Here is a 16,658-nt window from a genome sequence, read left to right on the forward strand (position 1 = left end):
TGTTGCACATCACCAAGTGCAGTGTTGTGAAGCACATAGCCACTGGACTCTAGAGCAGTGGGGAAGTGTTCTCTGGAGTAGCAAATCATGCTTCCCCATCTGACAGTCTGAAGGGTGTATCTGGGTTTGGCTTTTGCCAAGTGAACAGTATTTGTCTGACTGCATTGTGCCAAGTGTAAAGTTTGGTAGAGTGGGGATTATTTTGTTGGGTTGTTTTTTTTAGGTGTTGTTCTCAACCCTTTAGTTCCAATGAAATTAAATCTTAATCTTTTGTAAGTATTGTGATTGCCCACCCCTGATGGACTGTGCTTTGCGGCTAATTCTCTGTATATCTCAGGCCTTCTTTGGCTTGCCTTCACAGTTATTGTTATATCCAAGTGTGGGGCTATTTGATTTAAAAACCATGTTGTTTTTTGGACAGTCCATGTTGTTCTGAATGCTTAACCTCGCTTGAGTTTCTCTGAACCGTGCTGCTCATGTTCCGAGAGCTGGATCAGAGAACCTGCTTTTTGGATGATAGAATTTTCTTCTTGTTGTCCCACTTTGTCTAATTGCTCCACCACTGCTTTTGTCAGCTCACCAAAGACATAAAAAACCCAGATCCAGAGTCCACTAACTTCATTCTTTCTCTCTTCCTCTCTGTCCCTCCAGATGTGGATGAGTGTGTGGAGACCACAGATAACTGCAGCATTGATGCAATCTGCCAGAACACCCTCAAATCGTACAAATGCATCTGCAAGTCTGGCTACAAAGGAGACGGGAAACACTGTGAAGGTATGAATGCAGATGTTTTACTCACATATACTTGCTTTTTAGTGCCTGACCTTTATGATACCAGAACCTTCATAAAGAACACTGATACCAAATTGTATAAACTGATGCTATTGCACCCTTTGGTGAACAAAATGTGTCAGGCCAACTTAAAACTATTCAGTAACTGATTTCAGAGTGTTTATTGAGTTACTGTATTCGACTTTCTGTATTTTCACACTATAACGCATACCAGATTATAAGGCACACTGTCAATGAATGTCTATTTCCTAAAATATTTGATACGTAAAGTGCACTGGATTATAAGGTGCATTAAGCGACACTAGTAAGGAACAGAGGTGTCGCCATGTATTCCTTCTAATTCAGCAGATCTTGCCGCTGGGTGGGGGTGGGGTAGTTAAATAAAGTGGAAACTGTATCAATTTGTGCATCTTATTTTTAACCGACTGACACATTTCCACCAACCAAAATCGGTTGTGGGACCTAAAAAGTTTTTTTCCCAGCTGGAACCAAAGAATAGTAGGTTCTTCAGTATCGGTACCACATTTAAAGTATCATATTGGTACCAGTATAAAACATTTAAAAACGATACCAAGCCCCAGAGTTCTACTTTTAGTAGAAAAAGGCTAGCAGATCTACAGTGTATCTATCCTGTAATGCCCCCTGTTGTTTGCATCGTGGGTGTGTGCCAGTGTGATGGATGTGTTTTTAACTATGTGTCAATGTGTGTTAATATGTGGGCTTTGAGTCTTGAGTTATGGAATGAGTGTAAACCACATTTGGATCTTATTACGACTCTTGCATCTTACTCATTAATCCATAAACCATTTATGCACGCTTGTGTGTATGAATTGCGTGTGCCTGTGTGTATGTGTACACAACTACATATACAGCGTGTGTGTGTGTGGACTCAGCTTTGGCTTCTCCAGTGTCTTGGCTGCACTTTCTGATTGACCTTAGGGAACAGAGCCTCAGGATCAAATGAACAGTTTTTTTTTAAATGGACAGACTTTATTTAGTTCTCTCCACTGACCATGTAATAGAGCAGGAAATTTCTTACACATGTTTAGTGAATGAAATTAAGATTCATAAGAGAGCGTCTGAGAGAGCTGCCAGACAGACGCCAGCGCCCCGGCCCTGTTCCTGCTCCAGCCTTTAACTGCTTTGCCACACTGCAAAATTTAATAGCTGTTATGACCTAAATAAATTAGTAAACTTTACTTAGTTACCAACTAAATGCACTTCTTACTTTTTAATTGCAGGGTAAAAACGTAAATTATTTTAATTATTGTTTTAGAGTATAGATTACTTAAAACAACTGATAATGAGTTCTGACATCTATTTACATATTGCCCACTCCCTCACTCATCTTCAATGTGTCATTAAAGTCATTTTCCCCAGCTAACTTCCCTAGTTTTTAGTGCCTGGTAATTACAGGATGAAAAAGTAAATGGTTTTGTTTAGTGTTGTTTCGATAACTTAAAGCAGTTATGAGAAAATGCACAGTAGCACTGTTCAGACTCCAGCTTCAGACAGGACTGGTGGCCACAATGGGAAAGCTAAGGAAACACCACATGGATCTTTTTGTGAAGTCTTGTATTATGAACTAGTCGAGTTGTTTTAGTTTAGGTTGATCCTAATGTTTGGTCAGTGCAACCTATATGAGCAAAACTCACACGTTTTCTAATGGCTCCAGGCACCATTTATTTACACGTTGGGCATATTGTTCCCCCTCCTCACTTATCATCACTGTGTAGTCATTCCCCACAGGCTACCTTCCTGTGGGAGTTTTATCATTGTCTTCTGTGGTCAGGCAGAGTTTTGGATTGATTTTCTAGCGGTACTACAAGCAATTACCTGAGAAAGTTCTTGGTTTTCCAGACCTAAAGTCCCCCATTCACTGCCCTTTCTATTTGCTACCTGTTTATAACATTATGAACATTGGAAATATTTAATTTATTTTTTGTTAGTCTGCTTAAGCCTGGTTCATGCTGCATGATTTGCTAATGCTTAGCAAACCCCCAACAAATATCTAGAAAATAAATGTCTTGTGCTTGGTGAAAGACTGTTTGATTCATGACCCCATGTCACTTATTAGTCGTGTAGTGTGTAGTGTGAACAGTACAGTGATCATAATTGTTGCTTCTACTTAGTGCTGGGGTGAACTTGAACCGGTATGTGTTTCTCTCATACCTCCATACCGCTAGAGGGCGCTGCAGAGCACCGTGTGGAACAGCACCGTCAAAGAAGAGAATCAAACATTGTTCTAGCTCTGTCCTGCAGAGAAATCAGAAAAACCTCCTGCTGCTGTTTCTCACTGTATGAGTGTTTTTATCCCAGTAAAATAGAGCAGAAACTATAACACTTGTGCAATAGAACTTCCCTTTGAATACTTAAACATTGAATATTTTAGGTTTGTTTATAGTGTTTATGGAACTATTTATTACAATATTTAATTTTGTAAAGAAAGCCGTGTTAAAGTTGTTGACTTATCTCGTTTTAAGGTCTATTGTTTACATTCTTTACCTTTTTTTCTGATAATAAAGTCAGATTTTTTCATATATTGTTTATATATTTTCTGGGACAAAGTAAACCCTATACTAATCAAAAAGCATTAATTTAAAGCCTTAGTGTTTTATAAACATTTATTTATCACAAACCTATATTAAAGCCCAGTCATGCAAAAAATAAGAGTAATAAAAAATAATAATATATTGTGATACACCGTGAAACTGTCAGAATGTTGAAAAATACTGTGATAGGCATTTTTGGCCATACCGCCCAGCACTACTTCTACTGATTTTTGGGACAAGGTTTGAGGAGTCAAATGTTTTTCTTAAGCTGGCCTTTATGAAGCTACATTTCAGCCAAAACTAGGACTGGGTATCAAAATTCGATACCTAAAAGGCATCGATCGAAACGTCTCGGTACTACAGAGTACCGTAAGATCTAAAAAAATTCTATGCTTATTTTCTAAACACGGAGAGCTCATGCAAAGTGGTAAAAACAACCCGCACGCTGCCCTGTCGCACAAAAACACAAAGCATGTGCAGAAAAGCTGATCAAATTGTCCACACAACACTGCTAAAATCTCTCAGGTACTTGTGCTATCTCTCTCTTGCTCACTCGCTCTCATTTGTTTTGTCTCTCCCACACTCGCGCTGTCTCTCTTTTTTGCTCGCTCGTTCTCATTTCTGCTGTCTCTGTTTTTCTCTCGCTCACTCTGTCTCTCAACCACTCGCTCTCTCCCTCATACTTGCACAGTTTTGCACAGTGTTGTGTTTTCAAGTATTATAGTATTTACAGAATACGTTTTCTTTTTTTTTTGTAGTTTTGGCACTTTAAAAGCTTAATAGGCCAAAAATTCAAACAAGCCATATAGCTCTTAATTAAGTTAATTAAGTTATTCTGAAAGAAAGATAGATAAATGCTCGTGTGCCGCTGCTTCATCACTGAATGTCCCAGTCTCTTTTCCACCCTGTCACCATTTCTCCCCTCATTCCTTTCTCATGCTTCTTGGCCCTCTGTTACTGATGGCTGCCCGCCACAGGATTACGAAGGTTATAAAGGAGACATCAGTGTTGAGTAAAAGTCTGTTTGTTTTTGAAAGAAATAGTTTGGCCAAAAATATAATTTACACAATTTCCTCCATAACCCAAATACAGTTGATCAGCCAAGGCATATTTGAGGTTCTTCAGTTCTGCACTAAAGCTACGAGGCTAATGTAGCCAACAAGTGATGGAGGTATACAGGGCGTCAGTAGAGATTTATGAACAGGGGGCTGAATCTTTGATTTAGGGGGTCTAGGAGTAAGTAGGAGAATTTGTTAATAGAGTTTTACATTTTGGAACTAGCATTAATTCAAAACGTACAACTATTTGCAGAAATTGCCTCATAGCAGCAAAATAGCAGAGGCAGTGTTATTTAAAGTTGTGTAGTTATGTGCAGTTATATGTCTTAACTCTTATATGACTTATGACTGTCCATCATCTAACAAGAGATACAGATCAAGTAGGGCTGGACGATATGGCTAAAAATGTATATCACAATATATGACTTAATATTAGCCAATGTGATATAATTTAAATATAGATATGAACAAAATAAAAAACACAAAACAGCCAAAAATTCCCATAATGGATGTCTATACTTGCACAGTAAAAAATAATTAGCAAATTTATGTCATTTGTGTAATTTCCTATCATGATATATTTTGATATATTAAGACCAATCAATAGAGGTCTCAATTACGCTACTCGTGAATATAGATGGGTATAATAAAAAAATATGTATATTTGTTCTGCAGTTGCATTCTTTTTAATGACCTGGATGACTGAATATTTAGGACAATGTGACATTTTAGTACCCCATTAGTTTTAGTTTACTACTCTTTAGTAAACTTGTAGATTGTTTATTGAGATGAACTACCTGGCTTTGATGTTGTAGGCTGTATTGAGTATCGCTGAATCACAATTTAAATGACAAATCAAAGAACCTTCTCATTCTTTAAAATGAAATTATTCAAATTCAAAGATCCATTTTTGTGTGACACACTGTGCTCTAACTGGTGCAGATAGACATGATGAGTGTTTGAAAATTTGTGGAAAGTTTGGAGCTCCAAAACATTGCTCTGTAATATCCACAAACCCCGGGCGAAGGACTGAAGTAAGAGTGAGTTTAGGAATATTTATCCTGTGGTGGAATTTCGCCTCTTGCTGCCCCAGGATCAGCCTCTAAAGCCCTTTAAGCGAGGACACGCTGGCTGTGGGGAAGCTGAGCTGTTTGGTCGGCTTTTCACACACGTTTGTGCTTGTGTCCCGTTTCAGCTCTCTGAGGAAGAGAACACAACCGAGGATCCGAGCCTTATCCTCCACAAGCCAGTGCAGAGTTCTTTATTTTATTATTATTATTAATGTACAATCATTTTCAAAGATATACTCCTTGCAGAATTTGGTTAAAACAAGCAAATTCAACAAAAAAAATATTTTATGCTGATAAATTAGACTTGCACGTTCAAAGAGTTTGAAAAGGTATTTCTGCTTCTTCTATAACTCCTTCTCAATTGATGATATATGTATGTGCTCATATATGTATTCAGCTAAATCAGAGTAGTTGAGTGATGTTTAGAAATATCCAATTTTATTGACTAAAGAAAACAAGTTCATATTCATAAAGTTTTAAGAGTTCAAAAATCAATATTTGGTGGAATAACCCGTTTTTTTTTTTTTTATCACAGTTTTCATGCATCTTGGCATGTTCTCCTCCACCAGTCTTGCACACTGCTTTTGGATAATTTTACGCCACTCCTGGTGTAAAAATTCAAGCAGTTCGTCTTCGTTTGATGGCTTGTGATTATTCAACTTCCTCTTGATTATATTCCAGAGATTTTCAATTTGGAAAAATGAAAGAAGCTCTTCATTTTCAAGTGGTCTCTTATTTTTTTTTCCAGAGCTGTATATATAAATATACAGCTCTGAAAAGAAATGCAGCATGAATGTTAGGAATATTGGAAGATATAGTGAAGAGAAAAGGCAGAATAGACAGTAACCTAGTTCTAGAATAAGAGCTTTAGGTTAACCCAGGCAGTCTGTTTTCTCATTCAGCGTTACTGCCCCCTGCGTTACTTCATGTTTGCCGTTATTCTTGGATACAGAAATGATATAATTTTCAGCAGCTGCGACTGTCTGCTGTGGAGCGTAATGATGCGTAAACAGTGTGATTGTAATGAATGAGGGGAACAGAGTGGTGACTGGAAGTCTCTGTTCTGTTGAACTGGACTGCACTGACCTGTTGTTACGGAACAGACGTTATTGTTATAGATATATATTTAAAGGTGTGCCTGGAGTCTAGGAATAATGGAGTAAAATGCCTCTTCTCCAAACAAACAATGCTGATTTTCCAGAAATGACCGTGCGGATCTGGGAGTGGTTCTTACGGAACATACCATTCTAAACTTGCACTTATACGCTTAAAAACACAATTGGGTGCTACGACAGTTGCCAAAGAAAAACCTGTTATTAAATGATGGCAAAACTGGTATTAAACTTGTGTTTGTTTAGGTGGAACAGATAGTGTTGGTACTAAACTAATAATACTGGTAGCAATGCTGGTCCTAAACTCCAAACTCCAAATATATCGCCAATTTTGGCGGTGACACTGGTACTAAACTAGTACTAGTTAATACATCAAGTGATTACACAATAGCGAGTGGCAATACTACGTTGTCGTACTACATGGTAATGATATTGCTACTAAATTGTTACTTTTTGTTCCAGCGCTGGTCTTTAACTATTACCAAATTGTGGTAAAAATCATACGTTTGGACACATCTTCTCATTCAATGTTTTTATTTTTAAATGTTTGTTCCTACATTGTAGATATTGTGAATACTGAAGTCATCCAGACTGTAAAGGAACACATAATTCATCATTACAAACTAAAATACTCTTTGAGGTATTTAATTGGCTCTTTTCAGGGGTGCTGTTAACCTGCAGTTTCTGAAGCTGGTAACTCTGATGAACTTACCCTGTGCAACAGAGGTAACTCTTGCTCTTACTTTCCTGGGGTGGGGAGTACCAGTTTTATCATAACTTTTTTGATGCTTTTTGCGACTGCACTTATGGATACTTTTAAAGTTTTTGAAAATTCATAATTCTTGCCATAATGTGAATTAAAAGCACAACTGATGCTCTCAAACATATTAAGAGGCAAGAATTGTAAGTAATTAACTCTTGACAAGTTCAGCACAGCTGTTAACTGAAAGCCTGAATTCCAGGTGACTCCAGGTGAAAAAAAAATCAAGGTGTACAAAGCTGTCATCTAAGCAAGAGGTGCTACATTGAAGACTCTACAATGTAAAACATATTATTTTGTTTCGTATGTTTAAGACTGTTTAACCTGTTTGCTAAATAATTTCATATGTTTTTTCATAGTTCATAAGTTTTTAAATCATTAGAACCACTGAATTTAAAGTGTGTCCAAACTTACTACATGTAACTACATTAAAACATGTGAAGGTTCTTCCCAATCACACATCTTTATTACAAGCATTGCAATTTTGTTGAAATTATGGTGGTATGAAATTAAAGGTGGTTCTTCTGTGACATCAGTTAAAGATCTGTTTCGCTGTATGTATCACTAATTCCACTGACAGTCCATTCCTGCTTGTAGGGTACGCGTAAGAAATGCAGTGTAAACCACGTCTTTATGTTTTTATGAACCCCCGGCCGGGGTTTAGGGTTTCCTCTCGTCCGCTGAAGCAGAAAGAACCGCGGGAACGTGCTTGTTAAAAAAAAAAAAAGGCATGAGGAGTTTCCCCTCCAGCCGCAGATGAATTTTCGACGATCCCTGTCTGCTGCCACTCAGCACTGAGCACCATAAAGAGCAGCAGGGGAGTCTGGGTAATTAGTGCCCAATTGGGCGGCAAACGAGAGGGGGTGGCCTGCATCTCCTGACCCCGGCCACCTCTACAACCCCCCCTTTCACACCCACCCCAGTGGAGCAGAACGCTCAGAGAGTCTGATGTGTTGTTTCAGCTGGTGGGTTTCTTCTTATCGAGCAGGCCGAGGTCGAGCTCCAGACCATGGAGGACTGAGCTGGGAACTGCTGCTCAGCTGCTTATGGTGGTGTTGAGGTTGTATCAAACTAGGGTTGCATAATATAAAAAAATTGACGTTGAGATCATTTATTATTTTGCAGTATATTTTGCATTAGAAAAATTTGCCGATCTTAATAAGTGTGAAAAGAATGAAACATTTCTACTGAAAAATTATGTTATTAATTAAATTAATTAAGCACATGCTTTCTCCGATACATGTGAAGTCAGCCACCGCCTCTTTTCAAACTGCTGCTGATGTAGCATTGCAGAGTAGCATCACAGCTCACTCGGAGGAAAGTGCAGTGACTCGGTTCTGATACATCAGCTCACAGACGCCTTGTGCTGATCAACATCACCCTAGGAGTTATGAGGGGAAAGAGCACCATCTACACACCCAGAGAGAGCAAGGCTAGTTGTGCTCTCTCTGGGCTCCGGCAGCTGATGGCAAGCTGCTTGACTGGGATTCAGGATTCAGCTAAATGATTCATTTTGTTTGAATATTGGGATTAAAAATGATACTGAGAGGATTTATCATAGAAAATTAGAATAGTTCCAATAGTTTTTTTGTATCATGCTATCAAGTTGGAGCACTATGTGTTTGATTTATCTCATAACATTGCACATCCAGTGATGACAATGCTAAGACTATATGTTTTGCAGCCCTGTTTCAAACTGTAGTGTAACACTTTTGTTAAAAATGTTTAATAATGATTCCAGTGAAACTACACAGTAAGGGTGAGCTAGGAGTGGGTCATTTGCCCATTATGCAAATTAGAGGCACAACATGATTGTGATTTAGTGGTACTAAGTGATATAAAACTAGAACCAGAGCATTCAGGTTTTGTTTTTTTGTTTTTTTCTGCAGATATTGATGAGTGTGCAACTGATTATAATGGAGGATGTGTCCACGATTGCATCAACATCCCAGGGAACTACAGATGCACCTGTTACGATGGCTTCCGTCTAGCCCACGATGGCCATAACTGTCTGGGTAAGTCCATATACTGCATTTACAGTTCTATCTAACTTCACCTTAATTGGTCATAATGTTATGTTCTGTGTGAGTATGCGTCTTGTTTCTGGATAAACAAATAAATTGCAGATACTTAGCGTACCTGGAAAGAATGGTCTCTGACAGTAGAACTCCTGAAGCCACTAGTGGAACCAGCATGTTGATAGCTAATGCTCAGTGAATTCAGTTTTTTTGGCTATGTATGAAAGCTGTTTTGACTCTGGGAGCAGTGCTGTATATATCAAGGAATAGAATCTACATTTAAGGCAGCAACTGAACTATAAGCTATTGAAGTTAATGTGCTAAAGCAGGAAACCTAGGCAAGTATAAAAATATGAACTGAAGAGTGGAATTGGTCAAGTAGCCAAACAGTGATGGCTAGATAATTAAATCAGAGCATTTTGAAATCCAGTAAAATTAAGTGCCACCACTGAAGGAAATAATCCTAACACTGAAGTAAACACTGTAATATGACCTACAGTAAAAAAAGGAACAACTATTTGCCCCCTACAGATTTATTTTGTTTTTGCTTTTTTACCATACCTACATTTTTTTTCAGATTACCAAACACATTTTAATATTAGACAAATATAACTTAAGTAAATATAAAAAGTAGTTTTAAACAATATGTTTAAATCAACCTAGCCCTGTGTGAAAAGTATTTACCTCCTAAATCTAATTACTTGGTTGAGCCACCCTTGGCAGCAACAACAGCAATAAGGCTTTACCAATAACTGGCAATGAGTCTTTCACATCTCTGTGGAAGAATTTTGGCACCACTTTTCTTTGCACAATTGTTTTAGTCATTTTAAGACACATTGGAGGGTTTTTGAGCATAAACGCCTGTTTAAAAACATGCCATGTTACCTTAATCAGATTGTGACTAGGTCCAAAGACCCCAAAACCTTCATTTTACAACTTCCTGGTGTGCTTTGGGTCAGTGTCCTGCTGCGGAACACAAGTAAGCCTGAGCTTAAGGTCAGAAACTGATGTCTGGACATTGTCCTTCAGGATTGTCTGATAAACAGCAGAATTCCTGGTTTCATCAATTGCAACACGTTGTCAGGGCCCTGAAGCAGCAAAGCAGCTCCAGACCATCACACTACCACCACCATGTTTTACATTCAGTATGATAGTCTTTTTTCTGAAATTATGTTTTAGTTTTACGCCAGATGTAACGGGACACACCTTCCAAAAAGTTCCATTTTTGGCATGTCAGTCCACAGGAATCTGGGGATCTTTAGGATGTTTTTTGGCAAATGTGAGATGGGTCGTTGTGTTCCTTTTGGTCAGCGGTGTTTTTTTGCAATGGAACTCTCCCATGGATTCCATTTTCCTTATTATTGTCTCTTTCTTATTATTGAATTATTACTTTTTCACATAGGGTCATGTTTGTTTGAATATTTTTTTAATAATTTAAAAATAATTAAAAAAGTGATTTTTATATTTATTTAGGTTATCTGTGTCTGATATTAAAGTTTGATTGATAATCTAAAAAATGTAAGCAGGACAAAAACAAATAAATAAATAAATCTGTAAGAATTCAAATATTATTTTGTAATTTCACTAGAAGATTGAAACTGTCTTTTTGGGTGAATACTGTATCTCCTTTTTTACTTGTTTAAATGTAATGGTTAGTTTGACAGAATATTAAACAGATAGTGGCTGCTGTAGTAATATGCTGTATTGTTTATGTTACATTTGACAGTGATTTTGTTAATGTAAAATATATGATTGGTGTAGAAGCTTCAGGTATGCAGGTAGAGGCTTGCCGTGCTACTTTAAAAGCTCTGATCACCCTGATCTTTATCAGCCTGTTCTCATCCACACAAAGTAATCTAATATTCACCTGAAAGGATGCGAAGTGCTCTCTCCTGCAATCTCTCGCTCCATCTCTCCCCGCCATACACACACACACAAACACTCATGCTCACACACACTCCTTCACATGATGCTTTGTTCCAGTTCATTTAGCCCCATTGGGTCTGGTGTGGATCGTTTGAAGGGCTGTATGGATGGGCTGTTACGGTGCAGGCAGGTGTGTAATTGGCTGTCTCTGGATCCTCCCGGCCCACCTACAGCTTTCTTTGATATCACGAGTGTGTGATGGTTGTTCTGTTCTGCTCTGGCTGTGCTTACTCTTACAGCCCAACCGTTTCTGTTCTTCACATTTGAACTACTGGCCACAAGACAGAATAAACAAGCTGATTCTGAATAAACAAGCTGACCATTTAGCTCTGTTTTCTTCTCTGTCACTTTCTCTTTCTTTCTCATTTCATCTTAAGATTTACGTGAACTTTTACCTGCTTTTGAAAAGGATTCTACGGCCTTTTCAATCTTTATAAAAATGCTGCTGCTAATGTGATAACAATACTGTTCTGAAATTCTCTGTATCGGGTTGAGTGATTGACTCTCAAGAGGGGTATCCAGTTACTGTTCTGGGTTAAGTCGTGTACTTTTGAGAGGTGTATCAGTAGTGAGGTGTGATAAAAAAAAAAAAAAACTAGAATGGCTCAAATGCCAGTGATTTTGGAAAAGTTGTATAAATGCTGACTGTACTGGGCTGAGTGATGCACTCTCAAAAAGAGAATCCAGCTACTGTTCTGATATTTTCTGTATTGGGTTGAATGATAGACTCTCAAGAGGGGTATCCAGTTACTGTTTAAATACTTACTGTACTGGGTTGAATCGTGTATTTTTAAAAGGGGCATCAGTAGTAAGGTGTGATAAAAAAAATAGACTGCCTCAAATGCCAGTGGTTTTAAAAAAGTTGTATAGAAAACAAAATATATGTTCATGTAACAATTAATTCCAAAATGTGAAAAGTAGTGTTCTGATTCTCACTGTAATAGGCTGATTAATGCACTCTCAAGTGGAGGATCCTGTTAGTGTTCTGATGCTCATTTTATTATGCTAAGTGATTTACTCTCAGAGCACCTGTCTACTGTCCTGACAATGCACCAAGGAGGATATTATTGCACCTTGTTTAATAGTAAAGCTGTTTGCTAGGTTGAAGGGAGATGCTTGTCTTTCTTAAACTTAACATATATAAAATCAACTTGTTTTATATTGATTTCACACACCTTGTATTGTGCCGGCTAGTTTTTATTGCCTTAAAATGTAAATTAGTTTAACATTAGTTTGCACATTTGATCCCTCAAAACTGTGCTGTTTCCTACCATTTCTAACCTTAAAATTTCTTTTTTAAATTATGTAAGAACTAATTGCTTATATTGATATTGCTTATATATGAAAAGTAAAGTGAATTTATTCATTACAGTATCGCTGATGATGATGATTTATTTGTGATTTATAAAGATAAAAGTCCTGGACTGGTTTAAATTGAGCTTGTGTAAAGCTCTGGCTGTTTTGAGCTGAAAGCAGGCTAAAAATAAAAGACCTCGCTGACTCCTCGTTTCCATGGGCCTTTTTTTTTTCGGTGGAAAGAGGAAAAGAGAAAAATCCTTTAATCTTGTCAGGAAAGACTTTATTCTGTTTGTTTGGATTTGGCTTTACCCATGCCCTTCCCTGGAGCTGGTTTAAAAAAAAAAGCTAAAAAATAGTTTCTCTTTTTTAGGGTGAAGCTGTGGATTAGTGTTGAGGAAGCTAAGCCTAGGTCAGATCTGTGACGGGGTCTGTCTCCTGTGGAGCCTGCTCGCCTCGTTCCTCCAGTAGCAGTTGAAAGCCTGGTTAAAGCGGTGAAATGTTTATTCTTGTGATTATTTCTGCTTGCCTTCCCAGTAGAGGTGCTCGGCTAAATATTTGTGGACCTTCTCCTGGTTCACGGGCGTGCTGAAGGCCGTGTAGCCTCTTAAAAGCCGGCAAATTAAAAGCACAAACACACTAATGAGGGGCCTTGCCCATGTGACTAAGGCTACGTTCACATTACAAGCCACATTGCTCAAATTTTTTTTTGCTCAGATCTTGACGGTGCACATTCAGAAATGTAAGTGATCTGTATCGGTGTGTAATGTGAACGAATCTGTCCATGAAACATCTCACATCTGCACATTGATATATGTATAAACATCGCCTTCTTCACCAACAACAAAAAAAAACTCATATTAGAGAGACGACTCGTAGTTTATAAAGGGAAATGGATGCTTTAGCAGCTTATATGTGGAGCATCTTTTGCTGGAGTGGAGAAACAGTAAACAGCTGGTCTGAAGTTCATGCTCAGGTCGAGGAGGTGAAAAAAGACCAGGGGGTTTGCTTTTGCTGTTTTTGTAGCTATAGTTGCACAGCTGCACCAAGAGATGTGTGGGTACAAGAAAGTAGCACATAGAGCACACACATAAAAAAGACCATTTACATTCATGGATCGTATACATATCCAATTTAGGACTGCATATAAAAGTGACTCAGATCTGATCTAAAAAATCTAATTTGGCATGTTCACACAGCCATGAAAAAAATCAGATTTGGATAACTTCAGCCTGGTAATGTGGACGTAGCCTGAGATGTTGGGTTGGGCTTTAGATGAGGAAGAACCTTTTATGTTGACCCGAGGGTCATTTTGACAGAAATGTACTCTGTTTTGGACAATATCTATTGTTTTACACCACTTAGATGTAGAAAATTCACAAATAATCAATGGCTGAGAAGTAGAGCTGGGCAATATATCTTTTATATGGGTATATTTGAAACCAATTTATACAATATTTATCAACATTAACATCCTAAAAATACAATCTCTATCCTTCTTATGCCTTTATTAGTCTTTGGAACACGTCCTCTACCCACTCTTTGAAAAAGTGTTTGGCCCCAAGTTAAAACATAACTTAACTATGGTTTATCACAACTGAGTTCAATTTCTCTAGCCACACCCAGGCCTGATTACTGTCACACCTGTCCTCAATCAAGAAATCACTTAAAGAGGACCTGCCAGACAAATCAAATCAGACCAAAAGATACTCAAAGCTAGACATCATGCCAATATCCAAAGAAATTCAGGAACAAATGAGAAAGATCTCATTGAGATCTATCAGTCTGGAAAAAGCACAGAGACAAAGACGAAGATGAAAACCACTGCTGAGCAAAAAGAACATTAAGGCTTGTTTCAATTTTGCCAGAAAATCTTCATGATCCCCAAGACGTTTGGGAAAACACGCTGCAGCAGGACAATGATCCAAAAAAACACCAACAAGTCCACCTCTGAAGGGTTGAAGAAAAACTAAGTGAAGACTTTGGAGTTTTTTTTCCCCTGCATTTTGTGTTTACTTGTGTTGTCTTTGAGTAATATTTACATTGATATCAAGTTTTGACCTCACAATCTGATTGGTTGAGAAGTGTTCTAACCTTGCTGATATTTGTAATAACAGCACGGCCTTCTCACACTAAATCTCTATCACCCTGCGGATGCGCTGCAGAGTAACGGCATATACACACAAAACATTTTTGATTCATTGCCTCGACCAGCAGCAGCAGCATTAGCTTTAGCACAGGCTAGCGCCCGCCGCGCTGGCTCTTCTTTTGTGAAAAAAAAAAATAGAAATAAAATCCATCAGTCACCTCGGCCGCATTCTGACAGCCGGAAAACGGTAACCATCTAAGCTAAGCTGATGCTGAGCTAAAGCAAGCAGCACTAACCTAACTACAGTCCAGCCGGCATAGCTAGCTAACCAACACCACCCAGCAAACAGGCAGAAATGCTCACAAACAAGCAGCTTTCACACAAAGATGAGCAGCAAAGGAGAGTTTCAGCTTTATTTCTTAATACCCAATTTTGATTTTAAGTTAATATATAAACCGTACGCCGTTTTTTAACTACAGTTCTGTTACAGTTCACTTGTTGTGGAACTACTTTTTGGCAGAAGGCACAGTCAGTATTAAAGCATATTCATTATCAATTTTTCAAGGGCCTTTTATTTTGTTTATTCATTTTGTAAAAAAAACTGTTGTATAAAAGCAATAGAACACAGCCGTGATGTTATTCACGATAACACTCCCTCCCCTGAAACATTTAGAAATGACAAATATGCAAAAAATTAAGAACAAGAAGGGGGAAAACACTTTCACATTAGAGGTGTGCCATATCGTATCGGATGCGATAATATCGCCAACATTTTTGAATATCGTGAACGATATTATATCCTGAAATATCGTGCCATATCACTCACCCCTAATTATCACATCAGGGTACAATTTTTTTGGCTGTTTTAAGCAAAAACTGTTCTCATTTTCTATTAAATATCTACTAGAGACAGATTATATATGTTTAGTATAATTTATTTTACTTTAATCCTGGATATATATAGATATTTGGAGTGCATTATTATTATTAGTAGTATCATGACATTCTGAATCATTGACTTCTGTTACAAATCTGCTTAAATTCTTGTTTTTTTTTAATATCTTAGTTAGAGGTGTGCAATATCATATCGAATACAATAATAAAATGTAAGTTTTGTTTTGTTACAGAAGTTTTTTTTTTGTTATATCACCTAAAGTATCGTTATCGTGATAATACCATGAAATATCGTGATATTATTTTATGGCCATATCGCCCACCCCTATTTCACATCACTGTAAATGGTGGAAGTACTGGTAATAAACTGGTGCTGATGCTATTCTAGTAAAATTACTGAATGGTGGCAGGACTGGTACTTAACTGGTAATAAGTCTTCGGTACCACTTTAAAATAAGACTACCTTTATAAAGGGTTTATAAATGGTTTACAATTAGTTTATTAATGGTTACTAATTAGGTTGTAAATGCCTTAACAATCATTAATAATCAGTTATATCACATACGTAGAAAGGGCGACTATGACCTGATGTCTGTCAAATAGTGAACCCACAGCCATTTATATTGTTGCTCTTTCTACGTATGTGTTATAACTGATTATTAATGATTTGTAAGGCATTTACAACCTAATTAGTAACCATTAATAAACTAATTGTAAACCATTTATAAACCCTTTATAAAGGTAGTCTTATTTTAAAGTGGTACCAAGTCTTCTGTAATAATGGTGATTGAATAGTTTAGTGAGCAGTGAAATTTCTTCACTGCTGTCCAAATACTTCTGACCAGCAGTGTATAACTACAGCATAATGGATTGGAATGTAAGTCTGTTTACTTATTTACTCTGATGAAGCAATTCAGTTCCTCAGGCTCTGTGTCATGAACTCTCAGACCCGTCAGGGTGGATGAACTCCAGCATGGAAACTGAAGAACTGGGTAGAAACGTCAGTGTTACATCGACACGCAAATCTAAAGCTGACAGTGAACCTCACAGCCGGTGCTCACGCAGCTCCACCCGACTGTTATCTCTGATAT

General features: G+C 37.7%; 1 protein-coding gene across 2 annotated transcripts in view; it reads left to right on the forward strand.

The window, feature by feature from the left end:
* The window catches only part of scube3 (signal peptide, CUB domain, EGF-like 3), a 147,964-nt gene that overhangs the window by 41,465 nt on the left and 89,841 nt on the right, over window positions 1–16,658 (forward strand). For both annotated transcript variants that reach the window (XM_022677573.2, XM_022677574.2), the window contains exons 2-3: window positions 652–774; window positions 9,234–9,359. In XM_022677573.2, coding sequence (XP_022533294.2) covers window positions 652–774; window positions 9,234–9,359 — 249 coding nt within the window. The remainder of the gene's footprint in view (window positions 1–651; window positions 775–9,233; window positions 9,360–16,658) is intronic.

Source organism: Astyanax mexicanus, chromosome 13, assembly GCF_023375975.1.
Source record: "Astyanax mexicanus isolate ESR-SI-001 chromosome 13, AstMex3_surface, whole genome shotgun sequence".
In the NCBI taxonomy this organism is placed as follows: Eukaryota; Metazoa; Chordata; class Actinopteri; order Characiformes; family Acestrorhamphidae; genus Astyanax; species Astyanax mexicanus.